The sequence below is a fragment of the Miniopterus schreibersii genome, assembly GCF_964146895.1.
Source record: "Miniopterus schreibersii genome assembly, chromosome: 12".
Classification (NCBI taxonomy): Eukaryota; Metazoa; Chordata; class Mammalia; order Chiroptera; family Miniopteridae; genus Miniopterus; species Miniopterus schreibersii.
In genome coordinates, this window is record NC_138112.1 from 61,541,576 (window position 1) to 61,567,408 (window position 25,833).

A 25,833-nucleotide genomic window follows, 5' to 3' on the forward strand; every position below is an offset into this window, starting at 1 on the left:
TCCTCAGACTTTAGTCTGTATTTGCTAACTACCTGGCAACCCATCAGCCATGGTGGCAAACCAGACTCACTGCTCCACTTACCATCGTACTGACTACCAAGGCCACTGCCCTGAATATATGGACAGTTCTTCTTCCGGAGGGTTGTTTGTTTAACATGGAAAGGATAAGATGGGTAGATAGGCCTGGTCCTCAGTGTCGTGTTATACTAAATTTAGTACCTTATTGTAGAAGTTAACTTGCTTCAAAATAGAAATAATGGGTGGGAACTAAACTACTCTTCTTGTCTTCTGTTTATTGCATTCCAAGTGGTTTGCTTAGTCCATGCTCCTGTTTATAATGTGACTGATTTTGCACTTTCTGTTTTTCCATGTGGCTGCCACCTGGGTCTCTGTTCCTTTCCTTGGCCTGTTGATTACAGTGGCACCCTGTGCTGCGCACACTGAAGAACCAAATTGAAGAGAACACGGGTCACACCTTCAACTCCTTGCTCTGCAATCTCTACCGAAATGAGAAGGACAGTGTGGACTGGCACAGTGATGACGAACCCTCACTGGGGAGGTGCCCGGTCATCGCTTCGCTCAGTTTTGGTGCCACACGCACTTTTGAGATGAGAAAGAAGCCCCCACCAGTGAGTATTCTTTTTTGTTTTGTGTTTTAAATTTTTATGTTCTTCTTGCCTCCTGTTATTCTGTGAAAAAAGTAGAGCTCCTATTTTCAGATTTAGAGGATAGAAGTATGTAATTCGTCAGTGAAACATTTTGAACTGATTGCTTACCCCATGGTTAACTTTTGACTTCCACAGTGCCCATTCATTCATTTACTTATCTATCAGAGACTACCTACCATGTGCCAGGTGCTGGGGGCTCTTTGTCATTGGTGGAAAGGACAGACACAGTCTCTGTCCTCATGCAGGCATGGGATAGACAGGTATTACTAATTACCCAAATAATTACAATTATGGTAAGTGCTATAAAGGACGACTTGCAAAGGGATAGCCCAAGCTAATGGAGGCAAGAAGGGAGAGGAAGGAGGCTCAAGGAAGATGCCCCTAAAGAAGCCTTAGTAGAAGCCGTATTTGGAGTCAGCATTATCCGTGGCACTGTTGCCACTTTCCTGTCAGGAAGCATCACGTGCATCATTGCCTCCTTAGCCTTCTCCCGGAAGCCTGACGCATCAGCAAGTTCAAGCCAGAAAGCGGAGGTGGTCATCTATCCAAGTTCAGGTAGTGACTGAACTGTATTGTAACTTCACTTTTCCATCCCAGCTCTTACAGTACATGACATTGAGCGATACAAGGCTGTTAATTTTTTAAAAAAATATGTTTTGTTTATTTATTTTTTAGAGATAGAGGAAGGGAGAGGGAGAGAGAGAAACATTGCTGCATCAACATCGATCGGCTTCTTCCTACATGCCCCCTACTGGGGATCAAGCCCACAACCCGGGCATGTGCCCTGACTGGGAATTGAACTGGTGATGTCTTGGTGCATGGGTTGATGCTCAACCACTTAGCCACACCAGCTGGGCAAGGCTGTTTTTTTTTTAAATAAAAAAGTGTAGAACCTTAAAACTAAGGTAGATAAAAAGATAATAGGAACTCTAAGAAAAGAGCAAATCTCTACCAAATTATCTTGTTTTCAGAGTCTGTCTTTTTCTAACCAGGGTTCCCAGTCATTCATTTTATAACATTAAACCAGACCCAGTCAGTGTGGAAGGCCTGCGAAGCTGTGTCTTGAATATGACTTAATCCAGACCTCATAATTGTTATTTGTCAGGCAATGCTCACGTCTGTCCTTCATCAAATATACTTCCCTGAGAATGCAGTTAACGGACTGAACCATTTCCTGACATGTGTTTGGGTTTCCAAGCACAGTATTTTGAAGCATAATATGTTATTTTGCATTTATGCCATTAAGTACCTTTTGTATGTATAATTTCCATTGATTTAGGTTTTCTTTACTTTGTTTACACAGAAAATTTGATCTGTGTTAGCAGGGGATTGTCAGTTGCCAGTGAGTTATTGAGAAAACCTGCTTTCTGAGCAGTTTGAGTAGCCAGCTCTCACAGTTTCATTGGCAGTCGGCCTTCTCACATACCAGGGAATACCACTCGAGAAGCATACTGCCTGGCCTTTGCCACATTCCTTTTAGGACTGGCTACACTTTTCTACATAGGCTTCCACTCAGTTAAATCCCACTTTCACACATGTAAAGAATTCATCCTGTCCTTAGTAAGATTTCTTTTATATGAATAGCAGAGAAACACCACATCTCATTTTTAAATTCAGACACACTTCTTGAGCCAGACATATGGAACACCAAATGTTTGCTAGGTGTGGTCCTGGGAGCTGGGGCTGTAGCCATGAATAAGATGAAGTCATTCTTCCCCTCCTGGACTCATGATCTAGCGCATAGTAGAGCTATGCCTTCCTCCCGGAGCCATCCTTCCATCCTTCTGAGTGGCAAAAAGCTGTAGTATGTCCAGTATAATCTTGACTGCAATCCTAGTCTCTAGTTCTTCACAGTTATTTTCTCTGTTGCCAAGTTTTTACATATTCAGTTACTGTTTCTTTACACATACATTTACCACCATCCTCTTAAAAAAACGTTTTTGGCCTTTTTATAGATTGAAGTTCCAGAATTCCCAAAGCATGCTTTCTGGATAATTAGTTTTACTGTATAAGCAGTTTCCAACTACTGTTAAACATAAATAATGTTTTGGTGCCCAGAATACCTCCATTTCTCTTGCCTCCGGGTCTTCATTTACTGATGTAAAACATTCATGGTGATCAAAAGCTGTTTCAGTTATAAGTTAATGGATGGATGGAGAATATAACTATCACATAGCACTGTTTCTCAGGGCAACCACTTGGAACAAAGTCTCTGTTTAAGAGACAGACAGCTCATACTGAAGCCTTATCTCCTCAAGGCTCTTTGGAGCCTATTTTGATGATCATCAGGGAAAGTACAGGCCATGAAACACTAACAATGTGGTAAAGCCCCTTTAATTTTCTGCCAGTCATAAGGGAATGTGCACTATAACTATGGTAGCAGATTTGATAAAAATACAGATCTAATAAGTAAAAAAAATTATCTGAGATCTTGAAACAATGTTGGCTAAGGAAACAGATTGGGGAAGAAATATAAATGTGTCAGTACCTCAGGTTATTGACTGTAATAAGTTTTGGCTTCCTACATAGTCTTAGCTATGGTTGAATTTGTTGCAGCTGTGTATTCCTTCAATTCTGGCTTTTGTGTAAGCTGAGGAAATTGAATTAACGTTAATATATTTGAATTATAATTATGCATAAGTGAATGCAGTTTAAAAATGAATTTTCCCCCAGAACCTGTAAGTCCCATTTTTGAGTAAAGAGGACCCAAGTTTAAACTTTTTGAAAGACTCCTTCAAGTTTCTTTAACATAAAAGTCTGGGACTCTGCAAATCTAACTAAACTAGAAGTGCAGAGCCTTTTTTTGAGTTGACAGCCTTGGAAATGTACCTAGAGTACACCATCTTCATCTTATTGTAATGATCCCTTTCTGAAGGATGGAAGGGAAATGGTTATTGCAGGTCTTTGCCTACTCTGGGAATAGCTCTGAGAACATGAGAACATGACTCATCATTCCTACAATCCAAGGTAAAACATAAATTTAAAAGCATAAATTGGGTGAGTCTTTTGTGTGGAATTTGTAGGAGTCTGACTTTCTGTAACACTTGGGCACCTATCTTAGTATGCCTCTATAGATTGTCGTTTTCCTGTCTGTCACCAAGACGTTCAGAGTGTGCTAGAGGTTGTCAGAGAGAATCTCTTTCAAAATCCAGTGTCTATTAACCTATCAGAAACAAAGCTCATAGCTCTGACTTGAGTCAGTTTCTCGTCTGAAACTGACATAGAAGAATCATGAGATTTCCTGCACTTTATTCACATATGCAGTTTTTGAGACAGAGAAGCATCTGTTTAGGGCACTTACAAAAAGAAATAGTCTTTTTTTCTTTCTTTTTTATATTCACTCTCCACCCCTGCAGCAGCTGTTTGTTTTGGTCTGGCACCTTCAGCAGATCTCTATAGCTGCTGATCTGCTGAAAGCTGCCCCAATTCTACACATTGTATTCCTTACAATCTCTCCCTGTGCTGAGATGGTAAGGAGGTCTTTGTTTCCTAAGCATCAGTGGCCCTCTGATTCATGCAGTTGGCTCAGTCAGCTTCATTCATGCTCATCCTAGGATTAAACGTTTTGGTCCTCCAAGATTCCCATCCTTTTTCACTGTCCTGTGGTCCAAGTCTGTCAACGGCAGCCCATTCATTTTGATTTTAGAGTGAGCTATTGTTTCCTTTAATGATAATAAGGTACTTGGGGGCATAGTAAGCTTGCCTTGCCGGACCTTGCTCTTCCATTCACCTCATCCCTTCTTTTGTTAATTCAGTTAAAGACTGAGAGAATAGCACCCTATCTATCTTCTGGCCAATGTCAGGATATACTGCCTTAAGACAAAAGTAAAGCTTACCAAATATACCTCAGTAGACATTTTTTTAGAAACCAAGAACCTTTTTTTTCTACCAAGCTGAATTTGTTAAAGCTTTTCTACACGTCTCATCCCAAGTGCAATTGTACTTTTCAAACGGCATCGTGTCCTGTTATAAAGATTAGCCTGGTTCTTTGCCCAGCTAGCTTTAATTCTATACTGAAAAACAAGCTGGAAGAGGAACTACAAAAGCCATTTGGCAGGCTGCTATTTCTCTGTCGGTTACCATAGAAACAGTGATGACTGAGTTGGGGGGTTATTAGATGATAGCAGGAAGTTTGTGATGCACTGAAGATTTAGATGCCAAAAGCCTTGTTTTTCTAGCAAATTAGTCATGGATAAGTTCTGTCCTTCATTAGCTGGGTCCTGAAAAGTCAAGGGGCTTCTGTCTACCTTAGGGTGATGGAGTTGAGGCAGGTTAGACATTTCTGTAACCACTCCTCCCTCTTGCACCTTATGAAGGATGTTATTCCCTTTTCATGTTACCAGGAGAAATGGTTGTAAAACCACTTGTAATAGTGGAGGCTCTGAGAGCACCCAGTGAATGGGAGTTCCTAGTGCCTCCCTTGCTAATTGTTTTATACACACTACTGGGAAGAGTGAAGTGTAAAAAGGTCAGTTTGATCATCAATACTGACATTTTTCCAGGAATTCAGAAGAAATGACGATATTGGAATCCAAAATATTATACTGACTAGCTTAAATTTGAAAACTGGATAAACCGTGTATAGTATTTCATGGAGTAGTGACAACCTCCCCCTCAGCTGGCACCCCCTCCCCCTGCTGCTGTTTGTCATCCATACTTATTTGTCGATCTCCTGCTTACAGCATCTGTCCCGAGAAATTACAAGAAATACTTGAGAGAAATAATTGATAACCATCGTCTTTTTAATACATACCTTGATGATTTTAGAAAATTCAGTTTTGTTTCCTGTTTCTGAAATGATGTTGGTGAAAAGCACTTATCTGACTCATTTATACTTTTCCTTCTTTGTAAGTAGGGATGGTAATTGGTAGCCACTTGATGGGAGTAATAGAAAGTTTTCCCAGGAAAGGCACTATGAACATGGTTGCAGTGTTCAGTGAGTTTTTAAGCTGTTATAAATGGTGATTCCGTGGTGACTTTCCTTATGTGGAAATTGAAAAAGGAAATGAATGGCAATAAAGCTAAACTCCAAGATCCCCTTGGCCCATGAAATGGCATTCATTGAGGGAGTAGAGGGAGACCTGGGAAGAGTCAAGTGGCCTATGGGTCAGGTGTGGTGATGGAGTTTTTGAGCTCCCAGCTCTAGGGTCATTTATAAATGGTTTGGATAGTGTGAGTGAATGAGTGGGCAGAGGAATGTGTGCATGTTTAATCAGATAGTTCTTGTAGGACTTGAATTATTTTCAGACTTGACATCCTTTGGGAATTGGAATCAGCATTTGCTTCCTTGGGGCCTTATCTCAGGCTAGAATCCATGCTCTGACTGCCACTGGGTAGAATTAATTTTTGCAAAGAGCCCTCCAGTTTTGTACTGTTGGTAACAGTACTTTTAGTCTTAGGAGAACAACCTTTTCCAAGGGGATTTGTTGTGTTTGTGGTGATGGGGGTCTGCTTACAAACTTTACTTTTTTAGACCTTGTCTCAATGGTAGGGTTTTTTCCTCCCCTTTGCTATACTCATAAGAACTAATCCTAAGCCTTCTATGATTTTCATATCTTTCACAAGCCACATTTTCATGGTGGATGACTGCTTAGCTGAGGCAGGAAAGAGCTTAGTGAGTTTGAAGAAGGATGCCCCATGCTGGAGGAAGTGAGCAAATGAGGAGAGGAGCTGGTGATGAGATGGGGAGAGTGGGCAGGGCCAGGTCATGTGGAGACTCATGAGCCTCAGGAAGGAGCAAATTTTATTTTAAGCATATCAAGAAGCCATTGAAGTGTGTTAAGCAGAAGAGTGACATGCTCTAATTGTTAATTTTACAGAATCCGTTGCTACTGTGTGGATCCTGGACTAGAAAGGAGCAAGAGTAGAAGCCAGTAGACCAGATAGGAGGTTGTTATGTCTTGTATATCCCTGGGATCAAGGCAGAGAAGGAGAGGTGGATGAAGCTCAGAGAAGCCGGGTATTTTGAGAGAGGCGTGGGAATAATGGTCTGAAAGAGTTTTATGGAGTTCTATCACTTGTTTCTGAGCTCTATTGAATGTGAGAGACGTAATCATCTTCCATGTGAGAAAGTTTTAGGACATTTGGAATCTTCTGGGGATAGCTAGGTTTCAGTTAGGACAGGGAAGTGTAGAGGGAATCTGCAGAGCACATGAGGTTGAGAGGATTTAGGGGTATTTGCTTGTCACTGAATGGGAATTTCAAAAGGCACAGTGGAAGGGTGCAGGAAGGAGAGAGTAGGGAAGGATTATGTCTGATCAGGCCATGTCCAGGAATGGTTTGCAGATGATTATTCTGCTATTAACACATGACTGGAGAAGTTTGCCCTTTTGCTGGTGACTGGGATCAGCTGGATGTCAGAAATGGTGGAATTTGTTCTCATAAAATCTTAGAGGAAGGAGAGCATTTGTTTTTCGTGCTGTAGTTTTAGGTGAAAGCTCTTTTGAGATAACAGTTCCTTTAAGTTGCATTTCTGGGAAATATCCTATTACCAGGAATGGAATCTTAGTCTCACGAACTCTTCTAATTTCAAATGCACATTTGTGTAGCTGAAATGACTGTGACAGTAAGTATAAAGAAGTTTGTTTTTGCTTAAATCTAGTAACTTCTCAGTCCCTGTCCTACCCCCTGTACGACATCAACAACAAATCTGAACAGCAAACACTATTAGCAGGTATGTCTCACTAAACTGCATTGGCCTTTAACCTGTCCAGTCCAGAAGTAGAGATGGGAGTCCCCATACTAGTCTTGTCTGCAGTGCTAAGTTTTGATGCCCACGGAGAGAGCCTCTGCTGCAGTGAACTATTGCCCGACCTCGCAAGCCCTTTTCTATAAGTGAATGCGGCAGTGGTAAGACATAGATCACAGGGTGTGCCGGCATAGGATGATTGATTGCATGCACCAGTCCCTTGTGCTTAGTATTCTCACTCACCTCACCAGAACCTTCCATGCCAAATCAGTGCCAAAAATCAGGAAAGAGTTTGATAAAAACCCAAAGATTTGTTTTGGCAAGCGAGTTTAAAACTGCTTTGAACAGATAACCTCAGTGGTTTTAAATCTATGCTTTTTCAGCTAGCTGTGCTTTAGCAGATCTCATTTCAGAAACAGCCGCTTCTGTTTTGAAAGTAATGTATTTCAGATCGATGCTGAGAGGTATCATTTAAAGTGTGGTTTGAGTCAGCAGAACAACTATAGAGATGGCTTCGTAGGATCCTATCTCTATTATCTTTTCATAATTTTCATAGCTAATATATTTGTTTATGTCAGATTTAAAAAATATATTACCACTGTGGACAAAGAAGGCCAGCTGTGTTCTTATATTGGCACTATGGAAACAATTTTGCAGTCCAACATAGTTGCAAGCTCAGATAGTCCATGAAAGCAGTCTAGAAGCCAGCCAGGTTCTCAAGGGCAAGGCAACACCACAATTTGGGGTTTGGGGAGTAAGGAATGGAAAAATGATTTTGGCATAGTCATAAGTTGGGAGCTAGTGCAAGTAAAGAGGCCTGCTCTCTACCTGCCAGTTAAGTAGCTTGTAGCACAGGCTAACATTTAGATTTCGAAGTATTTCAGTCTTCAAGAAAAGCCTTGACCATATTTCTCAAGCAACTCCACATATGTCTGACTCTTGGACCACAGAGCTAAGGGAGTCTCTGTTGTATCTGCTACCATCTTGAGGAAACCCTTTGCTTGACCCTGCAGACATTCTGAGTAACATCTTGCTTTTTTTCTTGCTTTGGAAGCACAAATTCTGGAATAAGTTGTCTATATCTGCAGGGATTTTTGCATTTGATTTTGGCCTTGTTTGAGGAGGATTTGTAAAGAGAATCAAGAGTTCCTTCTTCTACATGCTAGGTTTTAGATTTTTGAGACTTGCGAATGTAAAATAGGCCATTGGCTAAGTCTAGGGATCAGGTGACAGGCCTGTGCTACAGATTTCATTTGGGAATTGTCAGAATAACAGTAGTAAAGTGATAGTGATACATAACAGGCCTATAGTGCTGGCTCTGTTCCAAATTCTTTACATGTAGTCCTCCAATAACCGTATGAAGTTGATACTGCTATCATTTACCCCCATTGTACAGATGAGGAGGCTGAGGCAGTGTGACATCACTTGTCTGCCCAACATGGCTCAGATCACTGTTTGTTGAATTGAATTGAAACTGATAATGTAGGGAATATGTAAAGCATTGTCATTCGGGGCAAGGGGATAGAGAAAGAGGAGCAGAGAGCCAAGACTGAGCTCACTGCTTTCATTGCTTTGTTTTCCAACTCAGAAATCTTTATTTGCTCCTCCTGGACCAAAGGAGAAAATGTAAACTCCTTAGCCAGACTGTCAAATCGCCACATAATCTTTGCTCAGTTTACTTTGTTCTCTCATTGTTGCCTAGATGATTGCACCATTCTGCTAAATTATCTCTTTGCTTCTTAGGCCTGCTCTCTACCTTCTCATTAACTTAAGTCCTCTCCAGGCTTCAAGGGCCCACTGTAGCCTTTAAGCCTTCCTGATGCCTCCAGTGCAGAAACTAATAATAGTAACCACATGTCAAGAGCTTCCTGTGAGCTGGGAAATGAGTAGCAGACTTCTATTTTGCTCATTTGTGTTTTGTTTTTATAGACATCTTTGTAGTAAAAAGGTGGAAAATTTTTTAGATATATAGCTCACCTGTGGGATCAGAAACGGTGTGGAAAACCAAATGTCTCCTTGTTGACTGAGATTTTTCATTTGGAAGTATATTTTGCTTTCAACGGCCTTTTCTGATTGAGCTTGGGTCACTGAGATTAAGAATATGATTCTTGAAGAAGAAGTAATATGTCTGCCCCGAGCTTTCTATCAGGCAGTACCATGTAGAATGGCAAAGGGGCATCAAAAAGCCCAGCATATGACAGGCCTTGCTTAGGAGCTCACCAGCCAGACAGGATGACAAACATGGGCATAAAAGGGGAGGAGTCATGTGATGGGTCCATCAGCAGCACAGCTGGGCAGCTCTTGAGCTGAATCTGGTCCTCAGACTTTTGTTTATACTACCCCGTATTTTTAAAGATACTGAATTAGTTGCCAAAATTTATAATTCAGGAGTTTTTACATAAAAATTCCACTTATCAGCTTCCCTGGAAAACCCAGATTGGGCAACATTGGGGGAACAGTGAGCTGGAGCGCCCCAGAGCAGCTACTCCTGTATGCAGGCGCTGTACTCTCTGGTTCTCCATGGTCCCCACTGCCCACTGTGTTGCAGTTGGCCCACACCCCTCATTTATGCTACTTGCAGGCGTTTGTGACCCTTACAGTGCAGTCAGGGTGCCATATAATTAGGACAGGAAATATTACAGGATACCAGAAGGAAGAGAGATCACTTTGGAGAGCACAGTATAGTGGAAAGTACACAGGCTTTAGAACCAGTCAAATGTAAGCTCAAGTTCTGGCCCTGCCTGCCTCCTGCCAGCCTTTTGCCTTAGAGACGTACTTTCCCTCCAGCTCCCTTGGCTTAAGAAAAATGGATAACATTACCTCCCTAATGAGACTGTAGTGAGGATTAGCAATAATGTATTAATAGTACCCAACTTGCCTGGCACCCGAGCAGCACATACCATGGTTGATCCTGCCCCAAAAGTCCAGCAGGTCCTGGGGTTTAAGTACCTGGAAATTGTTATAAAAAGAAGCCTGAAAAAACACACAAAACACCTCAACTCCAGGTGGATTAAAAAGTTAAATCTAAAAAAATACAAACTCTCTTATTTTTTAAACTAAAGGGAAATGCAGTTGTATATTTAACTTTCCTCAGGATGGGAAAAGACTTTCTAAGCATAAAAACCATAGAGGAGAGCCAAAGAAAGGTCAGTAGAGTTGACTCTAAAAGTTTTGGTGCTACTCCGTGTTAAATATAATAAAACAAAAGGCAAGTAACAAATGAGACAGTATCTCAGACAAAGGCAAAATATCTTACTGTCTGTAGTTACAGATCAGTAAGAAAAGATTAACATCTCGTAGAACAATGGACAAAAACATGAGAGTTCACTGTGGAAGAAATGCAAATAGTAAATAGGCATATGAAAAATTGTTGAACTGGGTTATTAAAGAACTCTGAAGAATAAGTTGCCATTTCTTCCTAAATTTTTTCACCATTGTCAGTTGATATGTTCAGTATTGGTGACGTGGCCAGAAGATAGATACTATTATACTTTCCAGATGAAATCACCAATTGCTACAACCTTCTTAAGAAGGCAGAATGGTGACATAACTCATGCCCTTGGATGCAGCAATTCCATTTTTAATAATGCATCCTAGAAATAAACTCAGAAATTTTTTGCCCAGGATCTACCTGCAATAACTTTTTCTTTCTTTCTCTTTTCTTTTTTTTTTTAGTACTACTTGTTTATGAAATCTCAATTTCCAAACATATGTACCTTGCTGCTGTATCCTGACCACGAGCACAGTGCCTAACGTTAACAGGTGTTCAAAGGATAGTTGTGAGATTAAAAGAGGATAGTTGTGAAACAGAGGACTATCATATACTGTAGCTATATTTTTGAAATATTGTATATTTAAGACATAGGGAAATACTCCCAATATACTGTTAAAATGTAGAGTACACGGTTATATCTATAGACTGTTCCTATATGTGTGTTTTATGAATTCTGGATATTAGGATTAAGGGTGATTTTTGTATTTTCCTTGATGTGTGTGATGATTGGCACTGAGCATATTTTGAAAGGACAGAACAACACAGGACTCCCCTCGAGCTTATGAGGGTAGGAAGGCAGACATTGAACAGGTAATTACAAGTGTGTCATTTACTACAGTAAACATGTTAATTTTACAGTAGAAAGAAAAGTGATGCCATTGATGATTTTCAGGCATTGATGGTTGGTTGTGATTTCTAAGACACTTTTTTAGGTCAAGGAAGGGGTAATTACCTGAAAAATCTGCACAGTTCTCATACAGTGTGATGTTACCTTTCCAGTGCAAAGAGGAATGTTCAGGTTTCCTGTCCTTTGGGTGGTTAGTAATGACATAATAAATACACCCAGATATTTTTTTCCTAAATAGCATTTTCCTAAAGGAAAATGCTCTTATCTTGGTGAGGTGGACATGAGAGTTGTAGAACTTTAGGAAGCCCTATTGTTCCTTGGAAATTATGGTTAAACATTCAAATGAACTGGCTGTGGCTGGGAGGGAGTGAGAATGTTAGTCAGCAGTAATATAAAAATACATATTTTTCCTTTTTCCATCTACTTATGAGGTTTCATGTATGTGAAAAACCAAGAACAGTAACAATAAAGCCTCCCTTGTAGGCTGATTGTGTCCCTGGAAGCTTCTAACTGGGATCAGGGATGGAAAATTTTATCCTAAGCCATGTTTTTTTAGGGGTTTGTTTTGTTTTGTTTTGAAAAAAGACCTGAGTAAATCAAAAGGGTTACAAAGACGTGGTCTGGTAACTTAACCATGCTTAATGACTGTGAATGCGCTCCTCTAAACAGTCTGACTTGTGCTTCAACTGTCGCTTTTATCCATTTATCAGCTCAAGCCTTTACGCACAGCCACATGAGCTCCTCTGGCCTTTTATCTGCTTCCTAAGTGGAAAAAGTCTCTGTGTCTTGGTTAAGTTCAACTGTGGTACTGTGGTCTGTTGTCTCTCTAGCCTGGAGAGAAGGAAGCATTTGTGAGCTCTGTGTTGCCTTGGTAGGATCCCTTGTCCTCTTTTCTATCTCCTGCAAATTAGGAACCATTTTCTAAGCCAGGGGTATTGGAAGGAACAAGTAAGCCTCTAAGCAATGGTGTCGCCTTTCACAGTGGGTGCATTGTGTGTTGCTGTTTCCTTTGGGGACTGATTAGAGTAGCTCCCTCCCAAGTTCAGGCATACCCTCTTTTTCGTCCAACTAATGATTATATTGGATGTAATTTGTTTAAACCAACCTGAGGCCATCTCTCATTTGAAAAGTTCAGGTCTTAGGAGCATTGAGTGGAATGTAGATCTATTGAACGTCGATTTCCATCAGTTCTGGTATTTCCCTCTTGCATCTGGAATTCTCTTTCACTTGCTGGATCTATTCCTGCTTCATGTTTCCAGGTAGAATTGCAGTGCTCACCTGTTCTCTTCCACTGGCTTTGGCACCCTCTCCTCCCCAATACTGTTTTTAATATACTAGGAGACGTTCATCTCAGGATTATCTTCATGTTGTGGTTGATTGAGCGTCTTTCCTCTCTACTTCCCTCTCCTGTTCTAGTGTCTGGGCTTGGTAGATTAAGATGGTTGCACTTCCTGATTATGTAGAGGGCAGCAGTTCTGCATCTAGCTGTGTGAACCTTGATCTGGTAACTGACTTTTCAGCCTAAGTCACAGGGCCTTGGGCCCTCTAATCTCATGGACAGTGCACTCCCTTCTGATATCTTCTCTCCAGGAAAACATACATTTCCTTCATCAGGAATGCTTATTTCAGAGAGCAACCTTGTGCTTTCCTAAGATGGCGCTTTTCTGAGAACGGGGTCACCTTCCCACTGGTGCCTACTTGGTTGTGGGGTCAGAGGTAAATGCTGTGGTGCATACATGCTACTGAAAGAGAAAAGTGGCAGAGGCCATGAAAATCAGTCACCGTAACAGAGTTATTTCAGACACAGTTTCTTCTGTTCTGCCTGTAAAAATTATGAGTTTGCTTGCATAGTCACTGCCAAGAGCTGGGGCCTGGAACTTAGACTGTTTATGCTAGTTCATTATTGTTTTGATTTTCATTTTCCTGGAGGAAGTCATTGTAAATAATTATGTTCTCAGAAGCACCCCTACAATAATAAACATAAACACAGTGTTGCAGTGAAATCAATCCTGCACTAACCCAGATGTAGTCCCGTGCATCAGAAGTGAAGCAGATGAGTGGATGGACCTGCCCAGGAGAGGTGAAGAAATCAGGAAGCTCAGGTCTGTCCCAGTCTCAGCTCTCGACATGTTCATTGTTGCTGTGTGTGAGGAAGTTGTGTAATGCACCCCTGTCAGCTGTGCGAGAGGAGTGATACCACCTGTTGGCTACTTCGCAGGCTGTGCAGTGGAGCTTCATTACCATGCTGGACATGGCTGAGCTCTCTGGAAGAAAGGGCAATATAAAATACCAGGCATTTGTATCCCCAGTGCTCAGGAATCGTGGTCCATTTTCCAAGGCTTAAACAGCACGTCTTCAGTTTGCAACGCTGTTCTGGTCAAGCCAGAGCTCACTTCTCTGAGAAAGAAATAGGAATATATCTCCAAAACACCAAAGGACTATAGGAAGAGTTGAGACTAGTTTTAGCAGAGGTATTGATTAGGGAGTTAGCATAAACTGTGGAAGATGGTCAGAACCCATCATACCATGTCTTGTTTAAAAACCCGTTCTCCGGCACTGTGTCAGACCACAGAGCACTGTGTAAGCAGATGTGAAAGCTTCCTGTGTAAGTGAATTTTATTTCCTTTATGGGCCAGAATGGGCTTTCCTGCAGTTTGGATGCTGATAATAATAATAGCTCATACTCACAGCGACTCACTTTGTGCCAGTCTCCAAGTGATTGCCACGTACTGTATTAGTTGAGGCTCACAACAGCCCTATGTGGCAGGTGCTGTCATCATCCCCGTTTTGCAGAGGAGTAAATTAAGATACAGAGAAGTGAAGTAACTGGCCAAGGCCAGATAGCTGCTGAGTGACAGAGGCAGTCAGTGACCCCTGCCGTGTGGCTGAGGAGAGGCATCCATTTCTTTGGCCAGAGTTGTGTTTGTTGCATCTTGACCACACAAGCAAAAACTTCAGTAGATGAACGCTGTTTTCTAGGAGGAGGGTGGAGACTACACATATGTGGAAAGAGTGAAGATACCCTTGGATCACGGGACCTTGCTAATCATGGAAGGAGCTACGCAAGCTGACTGGCAGGTGAGAACACATGAGTAATGTGGATTCACTCTCCTGTGGAGGCAGCTTCCTCACTGGCTTATGATAATTCGTTTCTGTAGTAAACATGGTGTGGAGCAAGTTGCTTTTGTAATGAGCAATAGGCAATACAGTGACATTATTGCCAGGAATTTTGATGCTGCTGACAATCAAACTGGACCTCTACAGCAGCGTGTCCCATAGAACTCTCTGCCATGATGGGAATGTTCTATACCTGTGCAGCCCGGTGTACTGGACACATGACTACGGTCTCTAAAATGTGGCTAGTATGCTGAAGAACTGAACTTTGATTTAAATGAATTTAAGTAGCTTCAGATAGCTAGTGACTGGCATATTGAGCTGCCTAGCTCCATTTTAAAGGCAGGTCATTTTTTTTAATGTTTTTTTTTATTTCAGAGAGAGGAAGGGAGAGGAGGGAGAGAGATAGGAACATTAGTGAGAGAAACATCGATCAACTGCCTCCTGCAGCTGATCTGGGGATTGAGCCTGCAACCCAGGCATGTACCCTGACCGGGAATTGAACCAGAAACCTCCGGGTACATGGGAGTTACACCAGCAGGGCAGGTCATTTTTATAATGTGCAGATTAAGAACACAGCATAAGAGCAGAATCCTGTGTCTTTCTTTGTCTCAGCCATTTGTCTTTTCTTATGAGATTCAGAAAAATGGCAGGAGGCTGAGGGGAAGAGCAAGCATTAGAAAAGATGAAACCATCTCACTGTGAGGGTGCTGGCATCTCGTAGTAAGGATGGGAGTTGGGTTTGTTTCAAAGAACAGACCTTTCTCCACAAGACTCTAAAGACCTTATTGCTGCTCATTTAAGTGGATAAAATCGAAACATGTGTATGTACTTGTAAATAAATTTCAGATGGCTTTGAAATAAAAACGTACGTGTTTTTATGTCAAAGTTATTTCTGTTTCCATTTAGCATCGGGTGCCCAAAGAGTACCACTCTAGAGAGCTGAGAATAAACCTGACCTTTCGGACAGTCTATCCAGACCCTGGAGGGGCGCACCGGTGATGTGAAATCTTTGAGGGAGAAGCTGTGCTGAGACTGGGCAAACCTTTCACCAAGAAGAAATTTCGAGAGGCTGGTCCATCTGATCTCGCCGTGTGGCTGTTTGGAAGACGAGGCTGGGACTAACTTCCCAGCTCAGAGTCCTATTAAGTACTAGCCAGCAGTTCATGTTCATACTATGCTTACTGTGGGAGTGGTAATCCCTAATCACATCTTGAAATCACATATTTTATTTAGGTAAATAAAAACCCCTACGGCTGTGCTTGCGGATGATTGTGTCCATGAGCAGTTTTTCTCTTGCCCTCCCCTGCTTTGTTTGAAAAAAATGTGAATGGCATTTGCCTCTGGGTGTAAATCCACACGTGCCTGTTCCTCATGACTTTAGTGGAGATGTAAATGTGTGTCAGTGACTCGAGCCTTCCGGAGGCAGACAACTGCTGAAACCCAAAGAGAGGTGGTGCACAAAGCCTGGTCAAAGTTGACCTTGACTCCCTAACATTTCAATTCAGGTGCTATTGTAATGGAAACCTACATGTTCTGGGATCCCTATATTTAACTCAGTCCTCCCAGAACACACCAGACAGGCTATAGGCCTGGGAATAAAGGGTGAAGGCACTGTCCTCTGGGCCACCATCTTTAAGCTGCCACCTGGACTACCTATAATACAAGAGAAAACTGTCCCCTCAGAGGGAGGAATACTTGACTGATATCATGAGAAATTTAGGCTCAAGAGCAGCAAATGCTCTGCTAGTGACAGCTGCTCCACATAAATTAGTTTCCTCTAGAGAATTACTTGAGTCATTTAAGCGCAAACCAGACAGAAGCTGGAGCAGTCCTGCCGGGAATAGGCTCAGTTGCCTAATAGTTCTCTTTAGATTTCAGTAGCCCCATGACTAAGGCTTCCTTCTGACTCAGTTCTCTTAGGCACCAGTTCCCGAGACGCAAGGGTCAGTCCATGATGGCACTGAGGTTCCCAAAACAGAACTAAGTGGCTGCCCCATTGCATCATAAAAGCACATGTCGTCTTGACCTCTTGACTTAGGGGCAGTGTGCCAGATTAATTCCAAACCAAGATAAGGAAGATCTGAGGGAAAGAAAATGGATGAAAATAAGGCAAGAGAGTTAGTTTCCCCTGCCACCCCGCCTGTGGGGAAGATTTACAGAGCCTTCTTGCTTTTGACCTTGTTTCCATTCCATGCTGTAAGTCTGACGGTCCCATGATAATGGCAAGTGCCCAAGGCTAGGCGGGCTGTTCCCCAGAGTTCAGGTGTAGCGCCACCCCTGGCCGGGCTCTGGCTTCTTGTACTGAAGTCCCTCCACCTTTTTTTTCAATGTTATTACATGTGTATAGGTCCTTTCTTTAAGAATTCTAAATGCTTCATAAAATCTGACCATCATACTAAGCCTTCCTATGAGGGAGGTACAAATCACCATGAAAATAAAACCTCTATTTAGGTCCCAGCTTTTCTCCTGTTAAAACAAACAGAACCTGGCCAGGGTGCTGGAGCCAGCTTTGGTTATGAGTACCTGACACTGGGAAATTCCTCTTCCATTCCCAGACATGAAAGAACTGGCAGATGGTTCCAAGTCTTACAGCATCGCCCCTAATGTAGGGGCATGACCTCCCCTGTGTCAGCTGCAGATTTGACCTCATCACTCATCACGGCCACATCTGTCAGGGAAACAAGTTCCTGGGTTTCTCCAGCCGAGAGCCATCTGAGGTTTTGTTTCTTGCTGCCCAGTGCCAGAACTGCCATTTCCTACCACTAAAGAAATGTCCCTTCTGAAATGTGCAATAGAGACTTGCCACAGTGTAATAGTACAGGATTTAGGACTAGACAGGGCAGCCATGCCCAGTGACTGCACCAACCCGCTGTGGGCTTCGTTGGTGGTAGATCTTAACTGGGAATTAGGAGGGAAGCTGTTTTTGCCAGCATTACTTGTAAAGCAGAGGAAGCAAATATGGTGGCTGTAGCATGAGAGAAAATACCAAACAGGTTTAGTTGTTTAGCTGCCCTGTTTTTAGCTTTAATAACCTGCCACACACTATCCTAGGAGCTTTTTATACATTGTTTCCTAATCTCACAGCCCTGTAAGGAAGGTACTGTTTCCAATGTAGAGACAGGGAAGGGAGTCTACAAGAGTTTAAGAAATTTAACAGGACTTATAAATGGCAGAACCAGAATTCAAACCACACGCTAATCCCTAAACTGTGTTTTTGCCTCTGCTGCACTGAATTTAGGCAAAGTGGTCTACTCAGCATTCCTGGGACCCTGAGCTGCAGGGCATGCTCCTGCAGAGCTGGAGACCCAGCCACCTCATACCTGCTGGCAGAGCTGACTACCTGGCATTCCTGTGCATCAGGGCAGCATCTGCCTCATCTCTCCCATTTAACGTGGCATCTCCTAATCAGAAACCGTGCTGCCAAATGAACTAGTGATTGGCCATTTACCAGGGAAGCTCATTTTGCGGGCACAGAATCCAGTTTCTGGTGAGTTAGACAAGTTTTCATCCAACCTTCCTGGCAAATGACTCAGGACAGCGTTTCCTGACCATATCTAAGAAACTTCCAGAGGTTGATGAATGGTCCTTCCTCCCTTCATTCTTACCTGTGAGTACATTTGGAGACTGACTGATGCCCAAGCTCAGCATCAGGCTTCTTTACAGTGCTTAACACCAATCAGCAGGCAGCCCAAAGAAATGGCTTGGGTTGCACACAGGTAACTTGCCTCAAAGCACGGGTTGGAACAACATGTGCCTGGCATCAGATTATATCCCCAGTATGGACATCAGGGGTCCACGCTGTCAGCTGGACTTCCAGCTCAGGCAGCCTTGGAGATTCCTAATAAGTCCGGGTCACAGCTCGTACACCTGCCATTCCCTGCTGCCTCCCTGGCCGATGCCACCCTGCCCTGGGGTGTGGCAGATCTGTCTGGCCTGGTCGGTAGCAGTGGCACCTTCTCTTCCGTTCTGTCATAGCAACCCCAAAAGAGTTGAGTGGGTGCTGTGATGAGCAGAAAGCTCAGTTGGAGGGCATAAGAGGAAGCCCTGACGCGATGGGCCTCTGCTGCTGGGAATCTCTCTTCCTCGCGTTCTGGCAGCTTCTACTTGGCTGCAGACTATCTGAGACCTACTTTGCCTTTTCTGGTCATAAACACTTGTACTGCTGAATCTGAATTCTTGGTTATTGTTCTTAATGCCTTTAAAAAAGCCAAATGTTTCCAGAGTGATGCCTTCTGTTTGTTTAAATCTTTATATATACATGGTGCGACCAAACACTCCCTTCAGAGGGTCCTAGTCTACAACCGACCCCTTCCCCCTCCCCGTTTTCTCTGTGGAAGGAAGCCCCTTAGGAGCCCCTGTCAGTTTTGTGTTGCTGGAATCCATTCTTAGATGTGATGAGTTCTGTGTCGGGGGGGTCAATGGGGAAATAACTTGGATGTTTATTTATTGGAGTGGAACCCAGACTAATGGTGCCTTTTCCAGCTGGTGCCTTTACTGCTGCGCTGAGTTACAGAAGCCTTCCCCGGCCATGCACAGAGCCCTAGGATGGGCTGGGCCTGGGGACCAGTGTCAACGAGCAGGGTAGGAAAATGGTAAATTAGGCAGTAGCCAGCATTACCTAAAAGATTATTTTCTCAAGTGAGCAAACGTGGAGCTGACTGAGGTGTGTGTGATGGTGCTGTCATTAGTTATTTCTATGCTGTCACCCCCTCAGGGTAATAGTGATGTCATACTCTCTGGACTCCAGGGAAAGTCCCTGTTCTCATGTGGCCTCCAAGCGTGTGCACGTGCTCAGGCAGAATCTGTGCCTCTGGCCCAACTAGCTGTCAACTCTTGACACAAATTCTAAGTTTCTGAGGGAAAAGGAAAGGTGAAAGCCAGGAGGGAGGCAGAGGGTTTACTCTGTTGGGCCTGTTACATCCATAGCCTGATTTATTCCTAAAAGGAACCCTATTAGGTGGCTGGTTGTATTTGTTTATTTATTTGTTTTTAGCAGATGATGACAGTGATGTTCCTAGAGGGTTAACCAGATTCTGAGATTGGTGTCTGGTGGGCTGGGAGTCCTGCACAGTTACTTGTCCGCAGGTGTTCTGTGGTCTCTGGGCGGTGGTGTAGCAGCAGAGGAGTCTCCTGGGGCTGGAGGGACTGTGTTTTCTTGGCTCCTTCACTGGGGAAGCAAAGGTAGAGACTCTAGTCCCTGCCTGGAAGCGTCTCCCCATGGAGAGGGAAGCTGGAGGAAGTGGTGGGCCAGCAGGGCTCTTGGGCTCTCCTGGGCGACAAGATCAGGTTGCAGTTACCCACCACTGCAGCAAGGGCATGGGTGAGCACGTGGTGACAAGCACCTGCCATGCAGAGCCTGTGAGAATCCAGATGCCTCACCAGGGGATCTGGCCAAAACCTTTCCTGCTGCAGTTAGTGGTGGAGACAGAAGGGCTGGCTGGTCCTTCCAAGAGGCTTCAGAGGAAGGCACCTCCCAGGCCTCTCCATGGGCCCTCTGATTACTGAGCCTGAGCCTCTGCCACGGGCTCCCTCCCTGTCCTCATCGGTGCTTGGAGAATGGGCATGGGTGAGACCACCTAAGGAGGGAATCCGCACCCTCCAACGGGACTGGAGGAGGGCTGTGTCCTTCCTGCTTGAAGAATCTAGGTGGGATGGGCGGATGAAGGATGCCTTGGGAAGCTTCCCAGACTCTAGCCCAGAGGTATTCAGGCTGCAGGGATTACCCAGGCAGGAGAGTCAGGGAGAGGAGGGGAGCCCCAAGGAAGTCTCCTTCATGCCCTCGTTGGTTAGAGAAAACTTTCCTGGAATGTTTCCTCTGAAAATGTATCAAGGGGTTAGCCACCCATTTCTTCCCTGCATTGCCCCTGCCCGAACCTGACTTTAGCCTTTAGCGCCTTCACCCAGAGTGAAGGAAAGGAACACAGCTACCTTAGAGGCGAAAGTCCAGGGGGAAGACTCAGTGTGTGGCCTCCCTCCCAGGGCCCTCCTCCTCCCCGAGTCTTCCCTGCTGGGGGGCAGGGGGTGCGTGCCAGAGAGGAGAGCCAGTGAACTCTTGTGCACACTCACCCTTTGTCTCCCCAAAGTCCTGTCAGGGTGTTGGTTAGGGACTACCCTCCCCATTGGACAGATGAAAAAACAGGCCTGGAGGAGTTAAGGGCTGATCTGAGGGCCACCCAGGGTATGAGGCAGAGCCAGCAGGAAGGCCCGTATCAGGTGCTTAGGCCAGTGTTCTTCCCACCCCTCTGAGGTTCTGTGACCTCCTCTGAGATCCCCAGCTAAAAGTAGAACCTGGTAACAAGAGGGAACATGGGCATGGACAGCCCCAGAAGGTCACAGTGCCTATTGGTGCAGCCCTCCAAGGAGTGATATTGATGGTCTTCCTGCCGCACCAGCTGGTGGCTCGATAGATGGCGGAGATCCCTGCTGCAGCTTGAGGTAGCATCTCCTGCTGAAAATAGTGCAAGCCCAGCGCTGCGCCAGCTGATGAGGGGAGTTAGCTGGACAACTCCAGGCAAGCCTGGCCTAGATTCACCTTTGCTGAGGTGGAGGGTGTCTTACAGTCACAGTGGTGCCTGCAAGGGGTGCCCCGCCCCTGCCCCAGCCTCCACATCTGTCAGAATTACTCTCAGAGCCCTGGTGGGAAGAGCCTCAGCTTGAGTCAGGCAGACCTGGGCTTCAATCCCACTCTGCCCTTCCTCGGTGAACCACCTGGGACCAGTCAGCCAGCCTCGAGCATCAGTTTCCTCAGCTGTGAAATGGACATAGAAGCAGCTACCTCTCAGGTCTTGTGAGGAGCGAGAGCATGAATGTAATGTGCCTGATGGTAATGTGCTTAGTAATGTAATTGTGATAAGTAGAACATTCCACATGCTCTGCTACCCCCAACACTAATGCTCATGCTGAGTGGTGATCCCTCTAAGGCTGACCGATGGCCCTATGACCCTGCCCTTCTCCTTGGCAGGCTCCCATGGTGCCTGTGCCTGTGTTGCACTTAGCAAAGGTAGGCCCGAGGCTTTGTGCAAAATGAAAATTGTTCACGAGTGAGGCTGATCATATTAAAGATCTAGCTGCTGCACTTAAGTGTCTCCTGGGAAGGCCTTTAAAACAAGCTGGAGAGAGCTCCCAGATGCCAAAGTGGCCTCGCATCAAGGCTCAGTGCTCTCCTGGCAGCCCCACCACATGCTCCCCAGGCAATTGGTCTCCTAATGCACTGTTCCTGGCCTGATGCCACCTCCTTCCCCCTCAGGTCAGTTCTTGAAGTCTCCCAACCCGGCTGAGATGCACCCCCGCCAGTCACATCGCTTTTGCGTCCTTGCAGGCCATTTCTAAGACTGTACAGAGCACCTTGGCCTGGAAGAGTAAGCAAGGCTGCCAGACTGGAGTTCTGTTCAAGCCCAGGGCTTTTGTGCCCAGAGATTGCATGCTAGACGCTGTGGGGATATTTGAAAAGAAGACACAATCCCTGCTTTCAAAGACAGAAGTAAACCAGTGTGGCTTTTATTTTCTTTCTCAAAATTAGTTTTTATTCCCAGCTACAAAGGGAGTTATGTGTCCTACGCAAGAAGTTAAAAAGAAAGATAAAAAGGAAACGGAAGTTCATCTGTAACTTACAACCCAGAGATGACAGCTCTTTACCTTTTGCAGTGTACTCTTTTCTAAACACTTGTAGACTTGAAAAAAAGTAACTTAATACTGCACTCACCCGCTTGTAGCCTTTCTCTGCTTCCTTTGCACATTGGTGCGTGGCATCAATTATTGTGCCCCAACGTGCTTTTGAGAGGCTGCATGGAATTGGGTGTCGTTATGTAAGCCACCCCCTCGTGTTGGATCTCTGGGCCAGTGTTGATGTTGGTGTTGTTTTGTTACCAGTAACTGTTCTGTTGATTTTGGAAGTCATGAGAGTGGATGGTGGGAGGCAGGGTGGTGTGATAGCTAAGAGCCCAGGATTTGGCTTCATTCAGACCTCAGTTTTAATAGTGAAAAGAAGAGGTAACATTTTTATAGAGTGACTATGGTGCCAGGCATTGTGTTAAGTGCCTTACATGCATTGATTTCTGGTTTATTAATCCTCACAACAGTCCGTGGACTGGGTACTCTGTTTATCCCCATTTTACAATTGCGGAATCAGAAGCACAACCCCTCTACTTCTGCAGCCACCTGTACCTGAGCCTTGTGCACATCTACAGTTATTTCTTAGAGCGCATTTCTAAAAGTGGGTCCTGGTCCAGATTCCCAAGGCTACGTGTGTTATTTAAGGCCTTGAATACGTAATGTAGATGGCTTTCCAGAATGGCTGGGCCAGCTTATTCTCCTACCAACAGTGTCTGAGCATGCCTGCAAAGCTCACGCTGTGCTTTGAGCACCAGTAATGTGCCAGCTTCTCTCCTTGGAGGAGAGGCTGTCCTGTGCCCTGCAGAGTAAGCCCATCTTAACCAGCATCAGCACTGTTGTTAAGTTTTGTGTCATTTGTTGAGGAAACTAGACACACGCTTGAAGAACCTCAATAACAAAGTGAATGTGAAATGAAGGTTTCCGACAATGAATGCTACAGGAGTTGGAGGACCATGAGGTGTAACTTAGGGTGGTGGTCAGGGAAGGCCATGTGGTGGAGGAGGCACTTGGAGACTGGAGAGGAGACCTTGCAAAGTGACATCCCAAAGGCTCATGTGCAGTGGGGGCCCTGGGTGGCATGTGTCCAGGGCTGTATAAGGGGTGTCGAGCTGGAGGAGAGGCAGTGAGAGGAAGTCGGGCCCAGATCAGGACTGGGAGGCATCTGGACGTAGGGAGCCACTGAGAGCTGAGAGGGTAACTTCTGGGAAAATGTATTTATTTGGAGTGAGGGGATGGGACTGGAGGTGAGACCATGACAGGACCCCAAGCAGAGATATTCGTGTATGAGGCCTGGGAGTGGTAAAGAGAAAAGATGTTGGGTTTCCTGGTGCTGGTAACACCCCTCTTCCCACAAGTGCTGAAAAAGAAAAACAAACCCGACTCAGCCCTGAGGTCAGAACATCAGTGTTATTACCGACACAGCTGGGTTGGAGACCTTGGCATACACCCATGACCAGTCAGACCTCCTGACTCTCCACACTATGTTTAGGCTGTGGGGCACCCTGTTAAGCAAACAGCACAGCAGGCCCTGTCCCTGCCAGCGGCTGGGTGCGTCACTGCTAGCTCAACCAAGCCTGAGAGTGGGGAGCGGAGCAAGTGGGCCTCTAGGCCTGCTTCCAGCAGGTGGATGCTGGCCCTTCCCAGGTGTCCCTTCTCCCCGGTGGGGAACTCCGGAGCTGAGCCTCATGCACACTCTCTGCAGCAGGCAGATCTGACAGTGGGCAGGAGAGGGAATCCCCATCCCGCAACCCACTTCCTTCTCCCAAACTCCCTTATTAGAGAAGTCAGTCCTCTCCCGGGAGAGAGAGTAGGGAGGGTTGGGAGGAGGGTGGTGTTGACTTCCCTATAGTCTTTCCTCCTGGGGTTGGAGCATTCCTTTTCTCATTACACCTTAAAACAGGATGCTTGCCCCCTCCCCACGCAGTCATCCTTCCCTGATCAGGCAGCTTTGGAGGAGAGGCTGCCGGGAATCAGCCAGGCAGGGTGGTGCCACATAGACCTGATTCTAGAGCCAGCTCCTCCACTTACTGCTGTGTGGCCTTTGGCAAATTTCTTAGCCTGAGTTTCTCTCTGAAACAGAGTTGTTGTAAGGATTGAGTGTGACCTCGTCTGTCTGTCTTAGTACTGGTAGCTGTTCTTACCAAATAGTGTGTAGATGTGAAGGAAAGGCCTCCTACCTGGGGGGCTGGGCAGGCAGGGCTCACTGCAGTGGAGATGGGGAGTGACTTGTGAGTGGCCGGGTCTAGGACAAGGCCTTGGGGGAGAGAGGGCCCAGCATGCACTGGGTTCTTCCCACTCTGGCCTGGGAACAACAGATTAGATGCCAGGCTGGTGGTGTTTAAGGTTAAAAAGCGAGTGAGAAGTCGGGCCTCTGGAAGGCAGCTTGGGGTGTGGGGGCAAGTAGTGTCCCAGCATCAGGGGACTGTCTGCGTTCTCGTTGACTGCCTGTGGCCCTGAGCAAAGCCTTTTCCTGACATTGGCCCCAGTTTTTACATCTGCAAAATACAGGGGTCAAACCAACTTAATGTTTTTTGTAGCTTTATTGACCACAACCCACAGTAAAAAAAAATAATGTTTACAAACACACATTTAACTAAAACTTCGTGGCATACTACTTTTTATTACATGTATTTACTCTGATGTTTTCTGTTTTATTGTACATCATTTAAAAATGCCAGTCATGGCCCCCTAACCCAGCACTTTTCAACCTTTTTTATCTCATGCATATTTAACTAATTACTAAAATTCTGTGGCACACCAAAAAATATATTTTTTGCTGACATCACACACAAAAAAGGTATACTTTTGATTCATTCAGACTGGATGGCTATTGTGTTGACTGTTGTCATTTTTTTATTTGACAATCGAAGGAAAAGAGGTCAGTGCCCCTGACCTCTTTAGAAATTATTGTGGCACATGGTTGAAAATCGCTGTCCTAACAGATTGAATGGCCCATGAATGAGTCACACCGCTTGGTCTGAAAACACTGACCAGCTCATCTGGGAGGTTTTTTCCTGCTCTGGCAGCCTGTAGTTCTGTTCTTTTTCCTCAGGACTCCCATCAGCCGAGACTTTGTGGTTTAGTTCTTTGTATCTGCAGACAGTGGTTTCCAATCTCAGATGCTGGAGACTCTAGACTGAAGGTGTGGTCATGAAGCTGGGCTGCTGGCACGTGCTGCTCCGATGCCTTCCCACCCCAGTTCAGCTCAGGGTGTGAGGTCCTGGCTCAGCCGCTGTCTGGGTGCTGCCCTGTGTGTCTAGGTGCTGGGGCCTGTGAGTGGGGAGGAGCCCCCACGCCTTCTCCTGCCACTGCTTTGGCAAAGGATGGGTTTGGATGTCATCCACACTCCCCTCCCCACCACACGCTGACTACTGCGTGGGCCAGAGGACAGCAGTTTTCTCTCTGGAGAAGTTGGGAAGTGGACCTGGCTCCCAGTTAGAATTCCAGGCTCTTCACCCTGTCCATCTTCCCACTGAAGCCTCCCTGGGCAGCTTCAGGAGGCACCATTGTGGGAGCTGCTGAGGGATGAGAAGAGCCTTGGCAACTGATGGGCCTGGGATCAAATCCTGGCTGTGTCTCCACCTGGCTGTGTGGTCTTGGGAAAGTTCCCTAACATCTCTGAGCCCAT

General features: G+C 45.0%; 1 protein-coding gene across 2 annotated transcripts in view; it reads left to right on the forward strand.

Annotated features, from left to right (window-relative positions):
• ALKBH3 (alkB homolog 3, alpha-ketoglutarate dependent dioxygenase) overlaps positions 1 to 15,860 on the forward strand; it is a 31,905-nt gene extending 16,045 nt beyond the window's left edge. For both annotated transcript variants that reach the window (XM_081154840.1, XM_081154841.1), the window contains exons 8-10: positions 420 to 629; positions 14,457 to 14,555; positions 15,501 to 15,860. In XM_081154840.1, the coding sequence (XP_081010966.1) occupies positions 420 to 629; positions 14,457 to 14,555; positions 15,501 to 15,593 (402 nt within the window). In that variant the 3' untranslated portion in view covers positions 15,594 to 15,860. The remainder of the gene's footprint in view (positions 1 to 419; positions 630 to 14,456; positions 14,556 to 15,500) is intronic.
• The last annotated feature ends 9,973 nt before the right edge of the window (positions 15,861 to 25,833 follow it).